Here is a 26742-nt window from a genome sequence, read left to right as displayed (position 1 = left end):
CTTGCCTCTGGCTTGGATACTTTGCCATCTCGCGACAACACTATCAGACAGTCTGACCTTGCCTCTGGCTTGGATACTTTGCCATCTCGTGACAAGACTATCAGACAGTCTGACCTTGCCTCTGGCTTGGATACTATGCCATCTCGCGACAACACTTTCAGACGGTCTGACCTTCCCTCTGTCTGGTACTATGCCATCTCGCGACAACACTATCAGACAGTCTGACCTTGCCTCTGTCTGGTACTATGCCATCTCGCGACAACACTATCAGACGGTCTGACCTTGCCTCTGTCTGGTACTATGCCATCTCGCGACAACACTATCAGACAGTCTGACCTTGCCTCTGTCTGGTACTATGCCATCTCGCGACAACACTATCAGACAGTCTGACCTTGCCTCTGGCTTGGATACTTTGCCATCTCGCGACAACACTATCAGACAGTCTGACCTTGCCTCTGTCTGGTACTATGCCATCTCGCGACAAGACTATCAGACAGTCTGACCTTGCCTCTGTCTGGTACTATGCCATCTCGTGACAAGACTATCAGACAGTCTGACCTTGCCTCTGTCTGGTACTATGCCATCTCGCGACAACACTATCAGACGGTCTGACCTTGCCTCTGTCTGGTACTATGCCATCTCGCGACAACACTATCAGACAGTCTGACCTTGCCTCTGTCTGGTACTATGCCATATCGCGACAAGACTATCAGACAGTCTGACCTTGCCTCTGGCTTGGATACTTTGCCATCTCGCGACAACACTATCAGACAGTCTGACCTTGCCTCTGGCTTGGATACTATGCCATCTCGTGACAAGACTATCAGACAGTCTGACCTTGCCTCTGTCTTGGATACTATGCCATCTCGCGACAACACTATCAGACAGTCTGACCTTGCCTCTGTCTGGTACTATGCCATCTCGCGACAAGACTATCAGACAGTCTGACCTTGCCTCTGGCTTGGATACTATGCCATCTCGCGACAACACTTTCAGACAGTCTGACCTTGCCTCTGTCTGGTACTATGCCATCTCGCGACAACACTATCAGACAGTCTGACCTTGCCTCTGTCTGGTACTATGCCATATCGCGACAAGACTATCAGACAGTCTGACCTTGCCTCTGACTTGGATACTATGCCATCTCGCGACAACACTATCAGACAGTCTGACCTTGCCTCTGACTTGGATACTATGCCATCTCGCGACAACACTATCAGACAGTCTGACCTTGCCTCTGTCTGGTACTATGCCATCTCGTGACAAGACTATCAGACAGTCTGACCTTGCCTCTGGCTTGGATACTATGCCATCTCGCGACAACACTTTCAGACAGTCTGACCTTGCCTCTGTCTGGTACTATGCCATCTCGCGACAACACTATCAGACAGTCTGACCTTGCCTCTGTCTGGTACTATGCCATATCGCGACAAGACTATCAGACAGTCTGACCTTGCCTCTGGCTTGGATACTATGCCATCTCGCGACAACACTTATCAGACGGTCTGACCTTGCCTCTGTCTGGTACTATGCCATCTCGCGACAACACTATCAGACAGTCTGACCTTGCCTCTGTCTGGTACTATGCCATCTCGCGACAAGACTATCAGACAGTCTGACCTTGCCTCTGTCTGGTACTATGCCATCTCGCGACAAGACTATCAGACAGTCTGACCTTGCCTCTGTCTGGTACTATGCCATCTCGCGACAACACTATCAGACAGTCTGACCTTGCCTCTGTCTGGTACTATGCCATCTCGCGACAACACTATCAGACAGTCTGACCTTGCCTCTGTCTGGTACTATGCCATCTCGCGACAACACTATCAGACAGTCTGACCTTGCCTCTGTCTGGTACTATGCCATCTCGCGACAACACTATCAGACAGTCTGACCTTGCCTCTGTCTGGTACTATGCCATCTCGCGACAACACTATCAGACAGTCTGACCTTGCCTCTGGCTTGGATACTATGCCATCTCGCGACAACACTATCAGACAGTCTGACCTGGCCTCTGTCTGGTACTATGCCATCTCACGACAACACTATCAGACAGTCTGACCTTGCCTCTGTCTGGTACTTTGCCATCTCGCGACAACACTATCAGACAGTCTGACCTTGCCTCTGTCTGGTACTATGCCATCTCGCGACAACACTATCAGACAGTCTGACCTTGCCTCTGTCTGGTACTATGCCATCTCGCGACAACACTATCAGACAGTCTGACCTTGCCTCTGGCTTGGATACCTTGCCATCTCACGACAACACTTTCAGACAGTCTGACCTTGCCTCTGTCTGGTACTATGCCATCTCGCGACAACACTTTCAGACGGTCTGACCTTGCCTCTGTCTGGTACTATGCCATCTCGCGACAAGACTATCAGACAGTCTGACCTTGCCTCTGGCTTGGATACTTTGCCATCTCGCGACAACACTTTCAGACGGTCTGACCTTGCCTCTGTCTGGTACTATGCCATCTCGCGACAACACTTTCAGACAGTCTGACCTTGCCTCTGTCTGGTACTATGCCATCTCGTGACAAGACTATCAGACAGTCTGACCTTGCCTCTGTCTGGTACTATGCCATCTCGCGACAAGACTATCAGACAGTCTGACCTTGCCTCTGGCTTGGATACTTTGCCATCTCGCGACAACACTTTCAGACGGTCTGACCTTGCCTCTGTCTGGTACTATGCCATCTCGTGACAAGACTATCAGACAGTCTGACCTTGCCTCTGTCTGGTACTATGCCATCTCGCGACAAGACTATCAGACAGTCTGACCTTGCCTCTGGCTTGGATACTTTGCCATCTCGTGACAAGACTATCAGACAGTCTGACCTTGCCTCTGGCTTGGATACTTTGCCATCTCGTGACAAGACTATCAGACAGTCTGACCTTGCCTCTGTCTGGTACTATGCCATCTCGCGACAACACTATCAGACAGTCTGACCTTGCCTCTGTCTGGTACTATGCCATCTCGCGACAACACTTTCAGACAGTCTGACCTTGCCTCTGTCTGGTACTATGCCATCTCGCGACAAGACTATCAGACAGTCTGACCTTGCCTCTGTCTGGTACTATGCCATCTCGTGACAACACTATCAGACGGTCTGACCTTGCCTCTGTCTGGTACTATGCCATCTCGTGACAACACTATCAGACAGTCTGACCTTGCCTCTGTCTGGTACTATGCCATCTCGCGACAACACTATCAGACAGTCTGACCTTGCCTCTGTCTGGTACTATGCCATCTCGCGACAACACTATCAGACAGTCTGACCTTGCCTCTGTCTGGTACTATGCCATCTCGCGACAAGACTATCAGACAGTCTGACCTTGCCTCTGTCTGGTACTTTGCCATCTCGTGACAAGACTATCAGACAGTCTGACCTTGCCTCTGACTTGGATACTTTGCCATCTCGCGACAACACTTTCAGACGGTCTGACCTTGCCTCTGTCTGGTACTATGCCATCTCGCGACAACACTATCAGACAGTCTGACCTTGCCTCTGTCTGGTACTATGCCATCTCGCGACAACACTTTCAGACAGTCTGACCTTGCCTCTGTCTGGTACTATGCCATCTCGCGACAACACTATCAGACAGTCTGACCTTGCCTCTGTCTGGTACTATGCCATCTCGCGACAACACTATCAGACAGTCTGACCTTGCCTCTGACTTGGATACTATGCCATCTCCTAACAACACTATCAGACAGTCTGACCTTGCCTCTGACTTGGATACTATGCCATCTCCTAACAACACTATCAGACCTCGCCTCTGGCTTGGGTACACTGGTAACTGTAAAAGTCTGAATTTTGGCGAAAAATCTGAGTTTTAAAATACATATCTGAATTTCAGCCGAAAAGTCTTAGTTTTTCAGATATACATTTTATATTCAGATAAGTTGGGGGAAACTCAGATAAGTATTATAAAATTCCGATTTGCATGCTGGAATTCAGATATGTTGGGTAAAATTCAGATGTTTTCTTATTTGTGCCCTCGGGCACCCCTTCTTGCCGGCGAGAGCAGCACAGGGTTTCACACCTCCCGCGGAGCCGGGTGTTCATGGTTCACCGGCACCAGCTTACCTTTACCTGTGCTGTATAAATCATCCGCGTAAGACTCGATCGGTCACCAATATAGACTATCCTACATCGGTCGCTGTAAACTTCAACATTACGGCCGGTAAAGTGTTTTAATTTGTGATTATCTTCGTCTGTTTTTAGTGTAATGACCAGTGTCGTTGTTCCGTGTGTTGCGTGTGTTTGATACTTTTCTACCTCCGATAACAAAAGATCTGACTGCACGGTGCGGTGATGCAATCGGACCGACGACGTTTTGTACAAGGGCATATCACAATCGACAACCAATATCTCTTATTTCCAATTGGTATCTAAGCTTAATTAAAATGATATTCTCAATAAATCTGTTCACGTGTTGTTATCTGTTGAAACAGTCGGTTCGTAACGTAAGTAGCCGCCCATATGTACAGTACTGTGCAGTGCGTAATTAATAAAAATCGTGTGTTGATACCGATATTCACACTGTTATAGACCAAACATTATTTATGTGCACTTGACGAAAAATCAGACCCAAATCAACATTACTAGCCTACTTGTTCGCACACTTTCGATGGCTTGTGGTCGCATGATAGTCATACGTCTGGCCGTACGCAGCGCCAGCAGGCGGTCTATTTTAGGACCGATCAAAAGCCGTACGTCTGTCATGGGCTACTAGCTAGCTACCAGTACAAACAGAATCACCTACCGTAAGTGTCGCTGCTGTCCTTTATATTTCTTACAGAACCATCGTTTTGTTAATGATTATTTGGCGAGATTGGAAAATGTTAGTCTTTGTGAACAACTTAATCGTATATTTGTTTGAACGTATATATAACACGGTTACTATATTCTTGTTTCAGGTATCCCATGGCTGTAATACGGTTGCAGAAAAATTAGACCAACTTTCTAACCAGTTGCAGTTTTCTTCTTTGTGCCTGGCCTGAACCATGCTTGCTATTTATTGACTTTGATATATACTGTATACCTATATCCGTTAACATTATTTGACATATTTACCCTGTAGCATTTTAATAATTTCCTAAATACGTAGACGTATATATCGCATACATGTGACCTTTATATACGTCTCTGCTTATAAAATAATGGGGCATATCAGGACTCATTTCACGACATGTATGTCGTACAATATGTTTTATACTTTGCCGAATACAACAGAGATACACATTTAAATATATATTTTAGATCGTGGAAAAATATTTCGATAATTTTCTGAATCGCACTTATATATCGTGTATCATTTTGATGATGTTCTGAATAGAACTCGAGCATCAAAGTTTCTTAATGTATCGGTACGAATATATATCGGCAACATTTTGATAATTCTTCGTGATTTATAGCGGGGCGTTTTGTTTTTGTTTGTTTTGTTTTTGTATTTTTAATATAATCGAGGGTAGAGAGTGGTGAAAATTTGATCATTTTCTTAAGATAATTGGACAGACGTAAATGATGTGCCATGTAGATTTTGTTCTTGATATATCCTGCAACATTTCGATAATTTTCTGAATAGAATGGGACGTATACATTGTTTAACGTTTTTTTTTAAATATAATTTTCTAAATGTATCTGGATTTATAAGCGTCATTTTGCTTTCATTTTACGTGTTTTACTCCCGACCCTCATAAAGTTAAACTCATAAAATCATAGCCGGAATCATTTTACCGATATCAAATCTTCTAATAAAATCCTAAACGTTACGTGTAGATTATCTTTTTATTCATACAATACATGAACGAACATTTCATCTTAACCCTGGGATACTGATTTAGTCGATAAAATATGGGTCTCCATTCCCTACGGGATGTCGCCACAGCAAGTACCCATTTCTCCCCGTAGCTCAACAAGGACTCTTCTGTATTTTACCTTCGAGATAGGATATTACGTAATTCAATTCATTTCCAAAAGCAACACAGTATGAAGGATTCCAGGATACATACAGAATATAGTAGTCTTGTCACAGCTCATGGTCTTGAAATCTGTTCAAATATGCATTCCTATGTCATGGGTATGTAATACAATTGTCCCTATATTTATATTATTGTAGAACTCGACACCGCGACATTGTCGATGGCACGCCGACTTCTCAACGGTCCAGTGAACAAGATAATTGACCTGTAATCAGTGTCATCTGGACTAGCAGAGGTTGTGTATTGTAACTGACTAGGGAAGTGACCACACCATATTTGAAACAATGATCTAGTACATCAGAGACCTATATACTAGTATATAGGTCTCTGAGTACATGAACGTTTTGCTTATGAAAACTCCTCACCTTAACAATAAAGTTCGCAAAATCGGTAAAACGAATTATGGATTGACGACCGATATCTAAACCGGTACAAATTAAGGATGTATCGTGGATTCCCATAGCAAGGACCCATTGTAATACTTTGATCAAACATTCGTTACGATAATCTACAGTAAGTATTTAACCGAGATAAATACTTAAGATAAATGCGAACTGTTAAGTGATTAAACAGTATTTAGTATTATCTTTTATTTTTTTTTAGGGACAGTAATGGAATAAGAAAGAGTGCGTGTATGAAGACTTGTATTTTGCACGAATTTACCTGGATCCGAGACGTGAATATCAGATAACGCGTCTCTGTCTTGACACAATTAAAATTATAAACGATGACATATAGACATAAAACATGGTCGATTATTAATTCGCCTATTGTAATTTGTAATTAATTAGAAAACATCTTAGGTGGTGTACAAATGATATAACTAAATAGCCAAATAAAAAGTTTGCTATGAAGCAAATGTTTCTGTTTTTCTCCACAGTCCCCACAAAACTCCGCCAAACCTGAGGCCAGCGGTTAGAAGTGACAATGTCGGGTGGCAAATTCCATACTCCTGACTGAAAATAGTACGTTTTAACGTAAATTGAATCGACTGTTAATTATCGACAAACGAAATCTAGGACCCGGGGAGGGGTCATGTATATGCATGTGTGGATTATATATTTTGATCAATGTTACATAAGAAGAAAACGAGATGCTGATATCGAGCTGCTTAACTTAACAACTGCTGTGTTTAATCAATAAGCATCTTGATTATCTGATTGCTCCAAGCTATGTCCCTTACCTGTACTCGAATCAGATCAAACGGACTGGAGGCGTCCTTTAGAAAGGTACTCTACCTACCTGTCAAAGCGCTATCCACGGGTGGCCACATTAGCCATGTGCAGGTGTCAGGTACATCCAGTTCAAGTTCTTTAGGACTTTGAACGAATTAGCTCATCAGTTTAGAGTACAGACATATTATTTAACATAATTCACAAAATCATATCTATACAGGTTAAACCGTGGAACGGCTGATAAACAACGATGATTGGAGAGTGTATTTTTATATTCGTTTCCTCAAAGTTTCATGTATTTATGATTATGTAATTACATGTTAAAAAGTATGTGTACACATGAGCACATGCATTGAAGTAATAATTCTAACATTTTCTTTTCCATGTGCAGGTGTCAGGTACGTCCGGTAGACATTCTTTTCTGACCTGATGTAAATGTAATTTTTGATAGCGTTGGCGCTTTCGTAACTGCAGCAAGTTATTTATATAACCACGAAAATAACATATTTTTGTTAGTTTTACATCATTTGTGAATCTATATCAGACGATTCAATGTTGACGTTTTACAGCCGTTTTACCGCTCCCTGCTATGTACACAAACGGGGTACGGACAAAAGCCCGCTCCTGACATTAGCCCCCGGGACATTAGCCCCTAGGACGAAAGCCCTTCACACTAATAAAAAAGTGGACATTTGCGACATCGATCATATAATACTTGCAAAATGGAACACTATAATAATTCAACAAGTTCGGTAAGTTAATTTGTGTTTCTAATGTTTTATGTTCTATTACGGACACGTATCTAATCAAAAGTCCGTGGAACAACTGACGTAACAACTAACGGTGATAAATAAAGGCATTCAAAAACCTATTGTATATTCAAATCCCATACGACTAATTTATCAGACGACACGTACCCATTCCGACTCGTATCCGTAAATCTATACAGATGTGGTTTACTCTACTCACAAAAAAATACCAACATGCATTTAGTTAAGTCGTTCCTTAATTATATTCGGATTTGGAAGATGCATTTATTTCAGCTTTAACGAAGTTGTCAAATAGCTGGTTTAAATGATGCATGTGCAGTCGATATCATACAGTAATGTGGTTGCAAGTTGCCAGAATTTGCATTGACTGCTTCCACTCGTTCTACTTACTTACTTAACAGGTGTTACGTCCGCTGTATTACGACATTACGGTCTTTCAGCTGACGAAATGACGAAGATGCCTTCTTGCTGGTCATCAATTGATAAATATTTCCACTTCAAGAATGGTTTTGAGGAAGATGGACATCAGCTTGACCGGCATATTCTGATGGACATCAGCTTGACCGGCATATTCTAAGTCCTGTGCATCGACGAATCATTACATAAAATAATCTTTTGGTTTTCATTCCTTTATATTGTCCTAGAGACCATTTACATTACATCGTTAGCATGTGGAGCTTTATCAAATTGTTGTACATGTATATGAAGAAAATTGTCAAAATGTTATGCAACACATATCCTGTTATATAAATTTATAAGAGAAATAATCTAATAGTCGTACGCTGTGCGCTTCGTCCTGTTCTGCTTAATGAATTATCAAAATGTGACCCAATATGGTAAAATACGGCCCATTACTATTAGAAAGTTATCCTGATGAACAATACATCCGGTCCTGTTACATTTCACAAAAGTATTAACATTACGATAAACGATACACATGCAAGTACTATTCAGAAAATTAGCATGATACATTATATGTGTCGGTATAATATTTACGTATACCATTTATTTAGAATATACGTCCCAGTATATCAAGAAATTAGTCAAAATTTTACACGATGCACATATCAAATTATTTAAAAATGATCAAATTCTAAGAGTGTGTTTGAACTGAACAAAGATAGTCAGAATCGCCAGGGCTAGATACAGGAAAGGCAACTGGTAAGAAAGTTGGTTTGATGTTTTCAGTTCTCGGACACCTGAAACAAGAAAATGGCAATAGTGTTATATTAACGTAAACACAATTATGATATAACGAACCTGCTCCCTAAGACAATTATGAAAATGTCAAAGAGAACACGACACTTACGGCGACACACTGCGTAAGTATGCCTTTTGATCGGTCTTAAAATAGACCGCCTGCTGGCGCTGTGTTCGGCCAGACGTATAACTAGTCATGTGACAACAAGCTATCGAACGGGTGAAAAATACACACAACAATAAAGATACAATGTGGGTTTGGGTCCGTTTTTTACGTTAAATGTATGCTGATCAGCGCATATATAGTTAATATTAGGTCTTTAACAGTGCGAATATCGGTATCAACACACGATTTTTATTAATTACGCACTGCACAGTAGATCTACTGTACATGTGGGCGGCTACTTACGTTACGAACCGACTGTTTCAACAGATAACAACACGTGAACAGATTTATTGAGAATATCATTTTAATTAAGCTTAGATACCAATTGGAAATAAGAGATATTGGTTGTCGATTGTGATATGCCCTTGTACAAAACGTCGTCGGTCCGATTGCATCACCGCACCGTGCAGTCAGATCTTTTGTTATCGGAGGTAGAAAAGTATCAAACACACGGAACAACGACACTGGTCATTACACTAAAAACAGACGAAGATAATCACAAATTAAAACACTTTACCGGCCGTAATGTTGAAGTTTACAGCGACCGATGTAGGATAGTCTATATTGGTGACCGATCGAGTCTTACGCGGATGATTTATACAGCACAGGTAAAGGTAAGCTGGTGCCGGTGAACCATGAACACCCGGCTCCGCGGGAGGTGTGAAACCCTGTGCTGCTCTCGCCGGCAAGAAGGGGTGCCCGAGGGCACAAATAAGAAAACATCTGAATTTTACCCAACATATCTGAATTCCAGCATGCAAATCGGAATTTTATAATACTTATCTGAGTTTCCCCCAACTTATCTGAATATAAAATGTATATCTGAAAAACTAAGACTTTTCGGCTGAAATTCAGATATGTATTTTAAAACTCAGATTTTTCGCCAAAATTCAGACTTTTACAGTTACCAGTGGTACTATGCCATCTCCTAACAACACTATCAGACCTCGCCTCTGGCTTGGGTACTATGCCATCCCTAAACAACACTATCAGACCTCGCCTCTGGCTCGGGTACTATAATATAATATATACATAGGAGTTTGTTGGTGTACACTGTTTGGTAAATATAATTAAAGTTTTAGTTATATATATATTAATCTGATGTGCTGTTTCATGTTGTGTGGCCCAGGAGAAAGGGGAATAACTCCACATGGGTCCCTTTACCTGGTGGGGTTGGGGGTAACCCCTTCTCAGGTTTCATTGCGTAATTACTGTTGTGTGGTTCATAGAGACCTGCTGCTGCAGTTGTTGTCGCTGACGACATTGAAGAGGATGCCATTCCTTCGCCATTGTGATTCGTGGACATATTCATCATCGGCACAGCAACGCCCTCCATATTTGCCGCATACTGATCCATGTAATATCCCGGACCACCATTGTGTTTTCGTCCTGCTGAGGATCCTAAAGGAAAATATGATAAAAGTGATGAAACTCAACAACATTTGCAGGTTTTCCAAAGTAAAATGATCAATTAATATATATATAACTTACCAAGAAAATGTAGGATTTTTTTTGTGTGTGTTATAATTACATAGGATTAACTGAAAATATTAATTATTTCAATACTCCACACTCTAAGATGATATTGTAAGTTCATCAAATTCATTTTAATCACATTTGAAAGTGATTGATAGCAACCTCTGTCAATGTCGGAATGACTTTGAATTGTAAAACAACACTATTTAATTACACATACTGCCTACAGTAAAGGTTTCTGACAACATATGTAAATATTGTGAATGTTCTTTTTTTATTTGAAAATACACAAAAATTATGTTCAGGATAATACATGATATATTTGTGGCACATTTTTGTCACATATAACGAATCACAATTTCCCTGTCCACCTATACCATTATACAGCACCAGTAGACCTCTGGTTGTGGAATTATTATGTTCTTGGTTTACAACAACCTTTTTGTCTTAGCAAATCAATAGAAATTTTTAATTTTTTAAATTGCTTTGTATCTTCTTTTTTAATATTGCAGTATTCTTTTGTTACCAATACAGGCAAATAATTCTTTCTTTATTTTCTTGCAAATGACAATATTTCTTGAGAATCATTTTATGTATATATTCAGAGTAATATTAATGTTATTATGTTATAAATACTGTCTTATCAGATTTAAAATTCATAAAACAACAATGTTATATATTAACAAAGTTTAAAGCATACACACTATTAAGTGAAAAAAAATGTTTGAACATGGTTTCTACCAAATATAATTGTTGAGGAATTTAACATTAAATGGAGCAAATATATAATTAACAATGTTCAAAATGCGGAATGTAAAACAATGTTATAATATTTTTTCAGTTTTTATTAATAATACTTTTTTTTTAATTTGGTATTTCCATTCTAAGCATGCAAAAATATTGTGTACACGTTTCATTGACTATATGACTCAGAAAAATTATCACAACAAACAAACTTTCGTGCATAACTTAAAGCTCTAATCCCACTGCCCTCGGCCATACTGACATTTTTACAAAGAAGATCCCGCCTGGAAATAAATCGGCAATATTTATTGTTAAAGTATCTAAAAACTACCAACTGCTTGGCGCGTTGTATGCTATAGAAATGGTGAATTCGAGAACTCCACGATTATTTACGTAATGTGTACGTAAATCCAGTCATTATGGGCCGTTATGTAACGGAATGGACCGTGGCCTAAACTATCAAATTGTACGCATAACCAACATGGCTACCGTACAGTGCACTCGAGAAGGTCAATGGCCACACAATCCGAGTGACCAGAAGGTGCGGTCAAGAAATTCTTACCGAAGTTATCATTTTCCTCGTTATGACGAGTTCCGTAACTGGACATCTGACTTAACAGCGATGGATCAAGATCTTGCGAAAAATCACAAAATGCATCTTCAGCCATTGTGTAATGCACAAAAAGTTAGGTCAAGATCCACCATCACCCGTAAACACTCGCACTGTTACGTCACGTACTGACACAAGCCCATGTCCAGGCTGCGCAATAGGGCGAGTCCATCTTATATTACGGGGGTGTTGTTTACAACTGACCAGTAAACGCCATTCAATACACTTGTGTTTTCCCGGTAAAGATACATTGGGCACGTGTTCGTGTTACGTATACGAATAAATTATATATTTGAAGATGGTTTTATTTTACACAACTATTATGTAAAATACTGTTTTTGGTGGATCTCGGAATGTGTTACTATAAATAGTTCTATATAGTACAAGGTCAATATAGTCAGTATCGTTACGCTCCCTTGCTTTCTTGACCAGTCACGTGACCCATCGTAAATAGTAGGCGTTTAGAGTCATCGCTGTAGACTTGCTCGGGCCAATCCTGTTGATCGGGCTACATGTGAATAGTGGGGAAGAACATCTGAACTCAGATAAATACCACACATGGTATTACGGCTGTGGATTGTTACAGAAATATATTGGAGCATTACACAACACAAATAAACTAGAGTATCCCGAGATGGGGACATATCAGTCATATATGTGTCCCTGTCCGAGAGGATTATGTACTTGGGTCTGATGACCTCCAAAATCAACCTTTAGATATTTCGTATTTAGTCCGTGGTATAATTACGTATTTACACAACAATTAAAACGACTGATGTACTTTTTTTCTCCAAAAAATTAATCAATATTTGACCGTATTATTGAAATTTGATAAAGTATTGTTTTCCTGAAATTCATTTGACACGAGACTAGTTCGTACTATCATAATGTAAACAAAACACGTCGACGACTGTTGCCTGCCGTGACGACATTAGCTGTCCATTTGTCATATTGACACCTTTCTGTACTGTTAAAATTAATTCGTTCTATATGGAAATGTAATCTCCCGCGGGTAGGTCTCGACATGGATGTCCTCGGGCAAGTCAGTTCAGGAAGTACACGTACGACCAGACGAGAACTTGTCCACGTCTCAGGTAATTTGGGACCTAAAAGGGGCGACATTCCAGTTGATCGTGACATAAAGGATATGATTTTGAGCCTACGTGTTAGATTTTTTTTTGTAATTTTTTATTTTTTTATATTGTTTAATAACCACATTACCAAAAGCGTATATCTTACACCTCATTGACTCACCCGAATGACATCGTCGTCGTCGTCATCATCGTCGTCGTCATCATCATCATCATCATCATCATCATCATCATCATCATCGAAACTGAGGAATATTGCCACAAAAGGAACGTTTATATACCCAGTCACAGGGACATGTCACGGATTCGCAAACCACGGGCCATATAATGCATATATAGTATGATCCGTGGGTCGGGGATTCGTGTCAAGACCCTGTGTTAAACTTTCTTTTATTTAATTTCAAGCATATTCAATAAACACAATAAACAAGGCGGTACTGGACATAGGAACACGTGTCACAGACCCGCACGTGTTCCTACAGTATAACAGACATGGATACATTGACCAGTATATTGTAATTCATCCATTTGGTTTGGTTGGTTCAATGTCTAAATGTCATTTAGAAGGGCACATCCTATCAGATTTCGCATACATAATTAGACATAAATAATGAGGTATTTATTTAGAAGAACAATCAGTTAAAAACCGCTTGTTTATAGCATTATAACTGTTTGTTACAAGATGTTCTTACTTTTGGCAAATGGAATTATATGTTGATTGAGTTGGTGTAGGAAGCACGTGGTCTGATATGTCAGGTACAGATTTCTTATCGTGATCATGCTGGGAGGGGATTGTGGAAAAGTACACGTGGCTTAGAGAAAATATTAGACAACGGGCAGACTTCCTAGTGATGGAATATCTATCATACCAGAATCATTACAGAATCGTACGGAACGGTAAGCGATGACAAAAACATAAACATCGGTGTGCTGTACGTGGTGGCAAGTTTCGCCATTATACCGATTACGAGTCAGTCAGCCTCAGTACCCAGCCACACTCCCGCGCCACGGAGTGTATCGACCCGCGCTGACACACAGGTACAATGTGACTCACCTGGCCTGGACGAACCCCTTGAAATAACTCAACTGTGCGTCATGGTCATTTTACAGATTTCAGATTTTCACATTTTTATTGATCACTCAGACACACACACGTCAAGGTCAAACATAAACAGCAAATTTTACTGAACTCAGTTTTAACAGAGATTCCAACGTGGAATATATTATACTCTGAACATGGTTACAGATATATTAGTGCTCTGTACATTTTTTGTTTTGAATTTCACGAAAGTTCAATAGCATAATTGCTTTGCCTTAGATCGCTATTATTTGGATTTTATAAACGACTCAAACTTTCAATATTTTTGTCCAATGCGAAGTCAGGAGAGTATATAATAAACAAGTCCTTGGTCAAGTTTATCGTTAATTACAACCACGATGACTTAAATAATATAAACATCTAAGTTCGTGTCATAAATGATATAATAGAATTTCAGAATTAACTGCATGTTTTACTGCCTGGCATCAGCTCAGGCACCATACCCTCGTTTCGTATTCTTTTCAAATAAAAAATAAATCAAGAATTTGATCACATTTCAGTGTTTTTGAATCTGCCAAGCTCCTTCGGTATTTTAACATTTTAAAAGTCCTGACGCTTGATTTGTCTTCTATATTTCTACGTAGTTCTGGACGGAGGAATGTATTAATTATCTCCCCTTTATATTTCATCACGTGTACCAGGGTGTCACAGATGCGTGACATGATTTCTTTTGGTTTGTTTTACGTCCTATTAATAGCCAGAGTCATTTAAGGACGTGCCAGGTTTTGGAGGTGGAGGAAAGCCAAAGTACCGGGAGAAAAAACCCACCGGTCTACGGTCAGTACCAGGCAACTGCCCCACGAAGGTTTTGAACTCGCAACCCAGAGGTGGAGGGCTAGTGTTAAAGTGTCGGGACACAGACGGAATGACTGACTACATAAGAATATGTATTATCACTCATTGGTGGTAACTGCTACGAAATGTACTTACTCAAACATATGTTTGGCGTACGATTGAAATCTTTTTCTCGAGAGGTAGCATTTTATGAGAATTTCATCCCATATCAAATGAAAACACAACTGCCATCAGCAGATATTATCCAAACAAAGTGTGCAGTCCTACGAAAGCAGGAACCTCCGTTAATGGAATACAAATGCTGCAACAGTAGTGCTCATTTAATGTAAAAAAGTGTAGTGTAATCACACTGAATCAACCTACATTTACACCGTAGTAAGCATACGGGAAGGCCTATTGGAGGTTATAATTAGGGTACCTTTGATTACACGGTGGTAAGAATTTGCACATGTGTTTGAAATAAAAGAGCGTACTTACTGCAAAACCTACCACTTTATACCAAATACTAAAAACCCTTCACCGACACCATATATAAAACAACACATTGATGTACCTCGTACAAACACCTCACCGACACCATATATAAAACAACACATTCATGTAACTCGTACAAACCCCTCACCGACACCATATTTAAAACAACACATTCATGTACCTCGTACAAACCCTTCACCGGCACCATATCTAAAACAACACATTGATGTACCTCGTACAAACCCTTCACCGGCACCATATCTAAAACAACACATTGATGTACCTCGTACAAACCCTTCACCGACACCATATATAAAACAACACATTGATGTACCTCGTACAAACCCTTCACCGACACCATATATAAAACAACACATTGATGTACCTCGTACAAACCCCTCACCGACACCATATATAAAACAACACATTGATGTACCTCTTCTTTACATAAATGATATCACAGAAAATGTTAATACTAATATTAAGCTTTTTGCAGATGACACTTCCCTTTACATAATTATTGATGAAAACCCCGCTCAAGCTGCACAAGCACTAACCTCTGACCTTACTAACATTAGTGAATGGGCAAACATATGGGACATCAAATTTAACCCCAATAAAACTAAATCAGTCATATTTTCAAGGAAACAAGACACAAATCACCCAACATTAACTTTTCAAAACAGCCAAATTACTGACACTACATCACATACACACCTAGGGCTTACCCTTAAAATGATGCATCATGGAGACAACATATTCAGATAATTTATGAAAAAGCATACAGCAGACTTAACAATCTTCGATACATAAAAACAAAAGTCAATCGAAAAACATTAATTAAAATTTACACTGCTTTTATTAGGCCAATATTAGAATACGATGACATTGTTTGGGATAACTGCACACAACAATCTGCCGATCTTCTGGAATTAATACAATTAGAAGCAGCAAGAATCATCACAGGCCTTCGCTCTGGCACTTCACATATTAAACTGTATACGGAACTTGGTTGGGAAACTCTGGCTGCCAGAAGAATGAAACAGAAACATATTATGATGTATAAACTAATGCATGGACTCGCACCGCAATATTTACAAGATATATTGATTCCATTTACTAACAATCCTAACGATAATACTTATCCTCTCCGACACATCAGACTTTTTAACCCACCTTTATGCAGAACTAATGGCTACTTTGATAGTTTCTTCCCGTCTATGTGCCGCACAGCTAACAACACAGATACTAACTACTCTGATTATCCCTCACTTGCAAGCTTTAAACATAAACTAAATAATAATAACACATTGGAAATTGAATCTGTTAAAATCTTTAAAACTGAAGGAAACAGAAGGGCGAACATAATTTTAACTCAGCTTAGAAATTATTGCAGTGATCTAAATTTTGATTTAAACCAGGACCATTTAACAGACAATCCTTTATGTAATTGTTCAGATGACCGTGAAACAGTTTCTCATTTTTTTCTAGATTGTCCTCTACATAATGATTTGCGGATAAATTTGTTTACTTCCCTCAATAATTTTAATATTGACCATAACCATATTTGTATTAACATTATTTTAAATGGATGTCCTAGTTGTGATGGAAATATTAACAGAGTAATACTTAATGATGTCCAAAATTTTATAGGAAAATCTCATCGTTTTAACTTATATAAAATCTAGAAAGCCATCATACTGTTCATCTTGAAAAATACTACTTCTTAATGAAATTAATCATTTTTAACTTAAGTTAAATATCATATATATATATATATATATATATATATATATATATATGAACCCAGTTGAACATAGCTGATATTTATTTATGTATTAAAATATACTTGCATTGATTTTAGTTCCTGTTTTCTATATATTAAATCAGTGTGTGAATAAAGTCATTAACTACAGTATTATTAAAATTACATAAATTATATGCATAGAAAATTCCTATACAGTTCAGGTGGTGATGACCTGTGCAATATAGGCACATGGACGTTTGGTCTAGCCACCTGTTACTGTCTCTATATCAATTAACTTTCATTTCTACAATTGTTTATTTATTTCATTCGGAACTGAATCACTGTTATATTTGTTTATATTTATATTAAAGTGTGTGTGCAAGTGCTTTATGTAACATATTCTGTGTTTATCTTGTGTTGAAAAATAGTTACTTCCCTTAATTCCTTTGTTTATATTATGTATTTCATTTCAAAATATTTAGACCAATTAATTTAAAAGATTGTAATTATATTCTATCACTCAATCCACCATGGAAAGAATTTATATAGGCTTGCCTGTTATTCGATCCAATTGATATTAACATCATGTCAATAAAATTTGTTGAAATGAAATGTACCTCGTACTAACCCTAACCCTCACCGACACCATATTTAAAACGACACATTGATGTACCTCGTACAAACCCTTCACCGACACAATATTTAAAACAACACATTCATGTACCTCGTACAAACCCTTCACCAACACCATATATAAAACAACACATTCATGTACCTCGTACAAACCCTTCACCGACACCATATTTAAAACAACACATTCATGTACCTCGTACAAACCCTTCACCAACACCATATCTAAAACAACACATTGATGTACCTCGTACAAACCCTTCACCGACACCATATATAAAACAACACATTGATGTACCTCGTACAAACCCTTCACCGGCACCATATTTAAAACAACACATTGATGTACCTCGTACAAACCCTTCACCGACACCATATATAAAACAACACATTGATGTACCTCGTACTAACCCTTCACCGACACCATATATAAAACAACACATTGATGTACCTCGTACAAACCCTTCACCAACACCATATATAAAACAACACATTCATGTACCTCGTACAAACCCTTCACCGACACCATATTTAAAACAACACATTCATGTACCTCGTACAAACCCTTCACCAACACCATATCTAAAACAACACATTGATGTACCTCGTACAAACCCTTCACCGACACCATATATAAAACAACACATTGATGTACCTCGTACAAACCCTTCACCGGCACCATATATAAAACAACACACTGATGTACCTCGTACAAACCCCTCACCGACACCATATTTAAAACAACACATTGATGTACCTCGTACAAACCATTCACCGACATCATATCTAAAACAACACATTGATGTACCTCGTACAAACCCTTCACCGACACCATATATAAAACAACACATTGATGTACCTCGTACTAACCCTAACCCTCACCGACACCATATATAAAACAACACATTGATGTACCTCGTACTAACCCTTCACCGACACCATATTTAAAACAACACCGTGATGTACCTGTACAAACCCCTCACCGACACCATATTTAAAACAACACATTGATGTACCTCGTACAAACCCTTCACCGACACCATATTTAAAACAACACCGTGATGTACCTGTACAAACCCCTCACCGACACCATATTTAAAACAACACCGTGATGTACCTGTACAAACCCCTCACCGACACCATATTTAAAATACCCCATTAATGTACCTCGTAAAAACCAAACCCTTCATCGACACTTTTTCTGCGTAATTATTTGTTAGAGAATTTCCATCTATGTAAATATCAGTCAGGATTTCATTATACTTTTCATCAGCTTGTAGATAAACACCGGTCTAGATTTCTATGACAGTTCCAATGCATTCGACAGTGTGGCTTATACTCGAATACATAATAATCATAATGTAAATATATCAATTTTTAGTGACTCATGTTTTTATTACAAAAAGATAACTGCCCGAGATTTGAAGTTTTTGCCCGGATTAATTATTGAAATGTAATTGCTAGTCTGGTCGGGGTTACGTAACTAGAAGAGTCGCCTATCCCTCTGATGAAACGTTGAAATCGATGACATGCAATCACTTACTGTGAAGCTATTTCTCGTCCCCTCAGGGATGTAATGGCATTCATGCATCTTTATGCAGATTTTATTACCGATATGGATATGCAATTCGTGCATATGAATATGCATTTCCCTCAAATGAATGGCTTTATTATAAATTCAAATATTTTTCGTGAAAATATCTGTTTCTCAAGTAACTGTATAGACAAAGAAAGTATTTTCGTTGAGAAATTCATTTTACACTGAAATGTTTTTTTTTCAACACGTCGAGCCCGTAAATGTTTAGATATTATATGAATACTGCCATCTTTCACCAAAACTTATCAAGTTCAATGTCTGTCCCACAGCCATACGGCCTTTCTATCTAAAACGTACGATCTTATACACCAACATCGCTTTAAAAATATAATATGAAGAACTGCAGATAGTGTTGATGAAACAATATGCCCGCTCTCATTTTGAAGATAATAGAGCTGAAAACAAAATTTAAGGGCAAAATAGGGCAGATGTTGATGGCAAGGCATACGATATTTGTCACAGCACCAGACATGATAAGTTATGTAACGCACCTAAATCATTGACCTGTGATTTGAAGGGGGTACCGCACCCCTTCCCCAATGACTTTGATATAGAGGAATACCACACCCCTTCCTCCATTGACTTTGATATTGAGGAATACCGCACCCCTTCCACTATGACCTTGATATAGAGGGGTACCGCACCCCTTCCCCTATGACCTTGATATAGAGGGGTACCACACCCCTTCCCCAATGACCTTGATATAGAGGGGTACCACACCCCTTCTCCAATGACCTTGATATAGAGGGGTACCACACCCCTTCCCCAATGACCTTGATATAGAGGGGAACCGCACCCCTTCCCCAATGACCTTGATATATAGGGATACCGCACCCCTTCCCCACTGACAGTGATTAAGACGAATACCACACCCCTTCCCCAATGACTTTGATATTGAGGAATACCGCACCCATTCCTCCACTGACCTTGATATAATGAATACCGCACCCCTTCCCCCATTGACTTTGATATTGAGGAATACACTTCCTAATTAATTATCTTTGATTTAAAGGGGTACCGCACACTTCCTAATTTACTTTGATTTAGAGGGGTACCGCACATCTCCTAATTTACTTTGATTTAGAGGGGTACCGCACATTTCCTAATTTACTTTGATTTAGAGGGGTAGCGCATATTTCCTAATCACTTTGATTTAGAGGGGTTCCGCACACTTCCTAATTTACTTTGATTTAGAGGGGTTCCGCACATTTCCTAATTTACTTTGATTTAGAGGGGTACCGCACACTTCCTATTTACTTTGATTTAGAGGGGTACCGCACACTTCCTAATTTACTTTGATTTAGAGGGGTTCCGCACATTTCCTTATTTACTTTGATTTAGAGGGGTACCGCACACTTCCTAATTAACTTTGATTTAGAGGGGTTCCGCACACTTCCTAATTAACTTTGATTTAGAGGGGTTCCGCACACTTCCTAATTAACTTTGATTTAGAGGGGTTCCGCACACTTCCTAATTTACTTTGATTTAGAGGGGTACCGCACACTTCCTAATTAACTTTGATTTAGAGGGGTTCCGCACACTTCCTAATTAACTTTGATTTAGAGGGGTTCCGCACATTTCCTAATTTACTTTGATTTAGAGGGGTACCGCACACTTCCTATTTAACTTTGATTTAGAGGGGTACCGCACATTTCCTAATTTACTTTGATGTAGAGGGGTTCCGCACATTTCCTAATATCTAAACTGTACGTTATATTGATAGCGTACTGATAGTATACTAAGATAGATTTATACACTAAGAGACAACAGCAGTACCCGGGACATACCGGCGATAAGGTTATCAATGAAACTATCAGCGAATTATGAACATGAATAATGCTATCGTGCGTACTGGGTGAAAGTCTCGACCGGTATGAATCACACCGGAGCATATTAACTAGCCCACTTCTTACACAGCCATTAATGCTTTCTCACTCAGCCTCCGGTTGCAGACACGAGAGTGTGTTTTTCACGCGTGTTTTGTGCGTGCATGTTCCACTGTATTAAAAAGCGCGTGTTGTAAGAAAGTGAAGCACGTCTACGTAAGGCCCAGCCACTGAATCCAACAGATTTGCCACGGGAATTATTTAACCCTTCGGTAAGTACAGCAGGGATATCACACGTATACAGATCGATGGAATATTACCTATAGGTAAGCGAATTGGTCACAAAGGAAACATTAACTTCTCGTTTTAATGTGAAACGAATATAATTAAAGTTTAATTCCGATGTAAATATCTTATTTCGAAGGATACATGTTGAATGATATTGCATTGAACAAAAAATAGGTCAAACCGATTTCGGACTTTCCATATCTCCGGAATTCCCTTGGTCCTGCCTCTCCGACAGGGAGACATGTGACGAAGTTATTGTATTAGGTATATTGATATCGCAGGTTTCCGAAGATGATTGATATGAGGATACCTATGTACATTATATCTGTGATTATAATGTAAATGTGTATATTAGTCCAGTCAAATTAAGTTTTAGCTTCGTAAAAAATGCAACAGGAATCATTTCTACTGTTTAGTATTCAGAAGATGTGTATAAACAACATACCAGAAATATTTGTGGGGGAACATATTAAATTTTGCGATTTAAATACAGTGTAATTGTGTATTGGACGGACTCGGTAGGTAAAATATTGTTTATTATTTCATATTTACATGAATGACATAAACATTCGAAATATACGTACCGAAGCACTATTGTATCACCAACGCCCCGTTAGGGTTATGATGAGTGTTTATCATTACGTCATACCCAATACGGGTAATGCGTTCATACTTGTATAGATACATTCGCGATAAAGAGTCGTGGTATTATCTACATTAAACATCCCGTTATCGTTATATAATTATCAAACCTTTCAGACAAACCGATCAGAACTCGATATATAGCCAATGTGTACTAATAACCGAGATACATATTAAAATAATTACAGTCAATCAGGACAGATAATTTTATAGCCCGAGTTTTCTCTGGCCCTGTCACCATGTCTGGTGTAGGGCCCCTACACCAGACATGGTGACAGGGTCAGAGAAATGCCCTATACCAGACATGGTGACAGGGCCAGAGAAAACTCGGGCTAATAATTTTATTGCATTTTAAAGCGAAACGATCACAAACCAACGTATCTCCCACTAATTCTGAGACATCGATAGCTCTACAGTAAAATGCGAACACCCAGTGTATTTAGGAGTCGTTATAAAAGCAAAAGACCGAATCACCATGATCTTTTTTTCAAATGTTGTTCCAAATTGGCAATTATATAAGTATATGTTTTTGTAGATATGCTTGCCAAGAATGTAATTACGTTCTGATGTCACGTGATATGCTCTGGACGGGATATTGTAAATAAGGTGGCCACGTGTTAATTTAAGTTGATAAAATAAAAGACAGCGCTTTTGAAGTGAAATTAATGGGCAAGTGCGCGTGCATTGACCGATGTAAAGTCTGGAGTAAAGATAACTGATAAGTTTTTAATGCCTACATCCTCATATCAAAACTTTTGAGCCATGTCCCCTCACCCCTCACCCCTCCCCACTCCTCAATTAAAAGGCCTTCCAACTGCTAAACATATCGTTGCATTAAATATTTAACGACCCACGATTATTCGGAATCACAAAATGTCATTTTACAGATTTTAAGCAAAATAACGACTAAGTATATATCATTAATAGACTGTTTGACAGCGATCTCTCGTCAGTGAGCTCTGGGTCGAATTATTCCGATCGAACTCGTTTCTTTCAGAGCAGGATTATAATTGGTTGTCGTCGAAAACATCACTTAAAAACTTGTGGAATAATGATTTTAGTCCAATGCAGGTCTCCATAGTTGGAATGCCTTGACTGATAAAGTGTGCGCGTGTGTGCATTGCAGACTTATGAACTATTCATAACAGCAGCAAGAATTAAGTGTCACACGTGACGCCCCTGTGCTCGAGCGTGCAGAAACGGCGCACCCCTTACAACATTACTGTCATTCACAAGGCCATCACTGTGGATACTTGACATATTGCTTACACTACTGTCTGAAGTCTGTCGGAATGTTACAATGCTGCCTCCAGCGAGATCTTACAGCACTTGGTGTCCATACGTCCAACAGCGCGATAAATAAGACTCTTGTCCAAATTTGAACGACTATCGTGTTATTATATCGATTTTGTTCCACGCGCAGTGCGAAGAGGGTTTGATAATAGGCATGAGTATTTTTTACTCTGTCCAACCTTGCTCGGTTGTCTCCCCTCGTACAAATGTGGCCTTCGGGCAATATGTATCATTAAACAAGCTAGTATGTAGCGAAACGGTGACTGTTATCATCGTTTCACTGCGAAACAACGATGCAGTAACACTGTCGTTATCGCAGAGGAATAACACACATTTAATATGATCAGTCAACATGTTTTGTGAATATTCCGGGAGTTATTTCCCCTTGGCCTCATCAAAGTGCCAAGCCAGTTGAGTTACTGTGTAGTTTGTATGTAAAACGGATTATATCTGAGAAACTTCAAAGACTTGTTACTGTAATATGTTTATAGGTATTTATGATGCCTGGCTTTGTTATAACTGGGTGTGTCTGCTGAGTGGAGGTTCTTACTCTAAAAAACCATGGCCAACAAAGTTAAAACACAGTATATCATCATAAAATGTGTTTGATATTTGTCGTTTCTCAAAGAAAAATAAACTTTGATATAGATAAATATATAAATAGGTAAATTTCAACGGAATTTTATAGATCATTAACTACTTATCTAATACGAACTGCATCAAAAGATTTAAAGACATTCTAAAAATTGAACTTCAGGAGAGGAGAGAGGAAAGAATGGGGGGAGGGGGGGTTCAAGATTTGTTGTGTAATTTACTTTTGTTAAAATTTGAGTGTTGCAAATTGTAAACATCCCCACATTTTAAACGGGTGTGGATTAATAAAGTGATATTTAGATATGTACAATTCTCTTAAGTAATGACAGAATAATTTTCACAAATACAGAAACTTATCGACAACACTTTCTTAATGCATCCGGATCACAGGTATGATACCAGTTAGTTTACAATACATATACCAATCTAGAGACTGGTACCTGTGACTCATAAGTTTACTATCATGAAATGGAACAAGCACATTTTCCTTATCGTGAGATTTTTCGCGGACATCAAACAGAGTGTGAAGATCGAATATCGATTGGTAAATACAAAGACATCTAGTCGTTATAATTGATGACATCAGAACGAATGTGCGTGCAAACCAAGAAATTGGCAATACTATTGAAATTAAAACAAAACAATAGTGGACATGATATTGAGACGTGTTGTCGTATCAGGCTGAAGAGTTTTATTTCATTATCTTACATACATAGAAAATTACAACATAACAATACATATATACATATAACAATGGCGTTCACAGTTGGTGATGTATATTCATTTATTAACTCATCATGGAGGACAAACAGTGATATAAATTATTAAAAAAATATTAATCGGATAAATACCATTTGTTTAACAAGTCAGTATCAATACTATTAATAAAGGATTGGAATTTAATTACAAAAATGTACATTTATTCTCGAAGAGGAATAATCGCCTGAATAATACGTTCTTTTTCTGATAAATCTAGCACATTCTAGCAAAAAGTAAAACTCGTCTCCAACCTTTCCATTATTACAATATGTACAAATTCTATCTTCTCGTGCAACATCATTCCACCTTCCTGTTTTGATTATCAATTCATAGTTAATTTTTCTAAATGTACACAGTGTAATTCGGTCTCTAAATCTACCTGTTCAAGATATATTTACATAACAATCAAAATCGACGATGATTCTTGATATGAGCTCGCTGATTTCAGTGTAATTTTGCTTGTTTGCTGGGTTTATCATTTTGAGGCGGGGTTTGATTGTAGTAGTTGGTGACTACCTCACTGAATAATATACGGGAGGCCAGTCGCATGCCATCCAGAGCAATTAGGATAGTGTCTTGCCCAAGAACACAACCTGAGCTTTCAAGGTCAAAAACTGACCCGGGATAATAGCATCGAACCACTCACCTCGGACCTTACTTGAGGTTACGTGGCCAGCGCTCTAACCGACTGAGCTATCGCGCGCCGATTTCAAGATGACGATAACGTTTTCGAGTCAGAAATGATTTTAGTTTTAAACAAGATACTGAATTTATTACCGTTTCTATGGAAATTGTGAAACATAAATTAAAATGAACTTATGGCCACATTCATACAATCCGATAAATTTACGAAGATTTATCTTACTTTATTTTCGCAGAGCGCCAAGGATGACAGAATCGACGTGGCAGCCGTGGGCAGACAACGTCACTCTCCAACCCAAAGGAAATGCTGTGTTTCACGCTGCTATATTTGGCTTCGATGGAGCTCTATGGGGCAGGACTTCGAAGGATAACAGGGGTCCCACCCCGCAGGAGGGCGTGGCGCTCGCATACGTGCTCTCGAACGAGGAAAAGAGGGACTTGGCCCTGCAGAATGGGATTTTCTACTGTAATTGCAAATTCAATGTAATATTTGCGGAGAATGGCGAAGTGAAAGCCGTAAAGGGAGCAAAGGACAATTGCCCCTCCGAACTCCTCGTGGTCAAGCGGTGTAAAATGTGTTTCATTCTTGCTATAGGACACGGAGAAAGGAGAGGTGATGTGGTAGACTCGTTATTTAAAACAGCTAATTGCCTCACAGATGCTGGATATTAAACGGCGTCATAAAATCAAAATTAGGAATTTTGCACTCTGTCCAACGAACAAAATTGTGTGAGGGAGGTCGTGTTAGTCGCGAGCAAATGGGATGTACTAAGATGTTTTGATTGGACAAGAAATTGAAAACACATTAACCGTAAACACGTGCATTTGAAGGACAATTGATGGGTCCCGATGTTTTTGACAGTCCGATATTATGTTGTACTTTATGTGATGGTACGCCAGGTGTGTGATTGGTGGAGTTGTGACAATACCGGAATAATACTAGAAACACAATTTGAACATATTTTCAGTGTTCAGTCCGCTCATCTTAACATTGAACATGTTTGTAACCATCGTTGTGTCGTGCACGTAACCAATCTATGGTGCTTTTATTAAGTCTAGTTAATTGTGCTTTCAACTTCGTGATGCTTTCTAATATATTTTGTCAAATTAAAATGCCGTTTTTATCATTCAAA

At 39.0% G+C, this 26742-nt stretch overlaps 1 protein-coding gene and 1 long non-coding RNA gene across 4 annotated transcripts in view; one reads left to right on the top strand and one right to left on the bottom strand.

Annotated features, from left to right (window-relative positions):
* The window catches only part of LOC117322247 (hepatic leukemia factor-like), a 31534-nt gene extending 19253 nt beyond the window's left edge, over window positions 1–12281 (bottom strand). For 2 of the 3 annotated variants that reach the window (XR_004531505.1, XM_033877047.1), the window contains exons 1-2: window positions 12085–12281; window positions 10467–10703 (exon numbers count right to left, since the gene is read on the bottom strand). Coding sequence is in view for 1 of the 3 variants with exons in the window: in XM_033877047.1 (XP_033732938.1) it covers window positions 10467–10703; window positions 12085–12190 (343 nt within the window). In the remaining 2 variants the exon portion in view is untranslated. The remainder of the gene's footprint in view (window positions 1–10466; window positions 10704–12084) is intronic. The other variant, XR_004531506.1, reaches the window with a different exon arrangement.
* Window positions 12282–21377: 9096 nt separating this feature from the next.
* Window positions 21378–26742, top strand: LOC117322246. The gene is made up of 2 exons (XR_004531504.1): window positions 21378–21663; window positions 25846–26742. It is a non-coding gene; the product is annotated as an uncharacterized LOC117322246 (long non-coding RNA).

This window comes from Pecten maximus, chromosome 2 (assembly GCF_902652985.1).
Source record: "Pecten maximus chromosome 2, xPecMax1.1, whole genome shotgun sequence".
Lineage (NCBI taxonomy): Eukaryota > Metazoa > Mollusca > Bivalvia > Pectinida > Pectinidae > Pecten > Pecten maximus.
The sequence above is the reverse complement of the archived record's forward strand: the minus strand, read 5'-3'. Positions and strand labels throughout refer to the sequence as shown.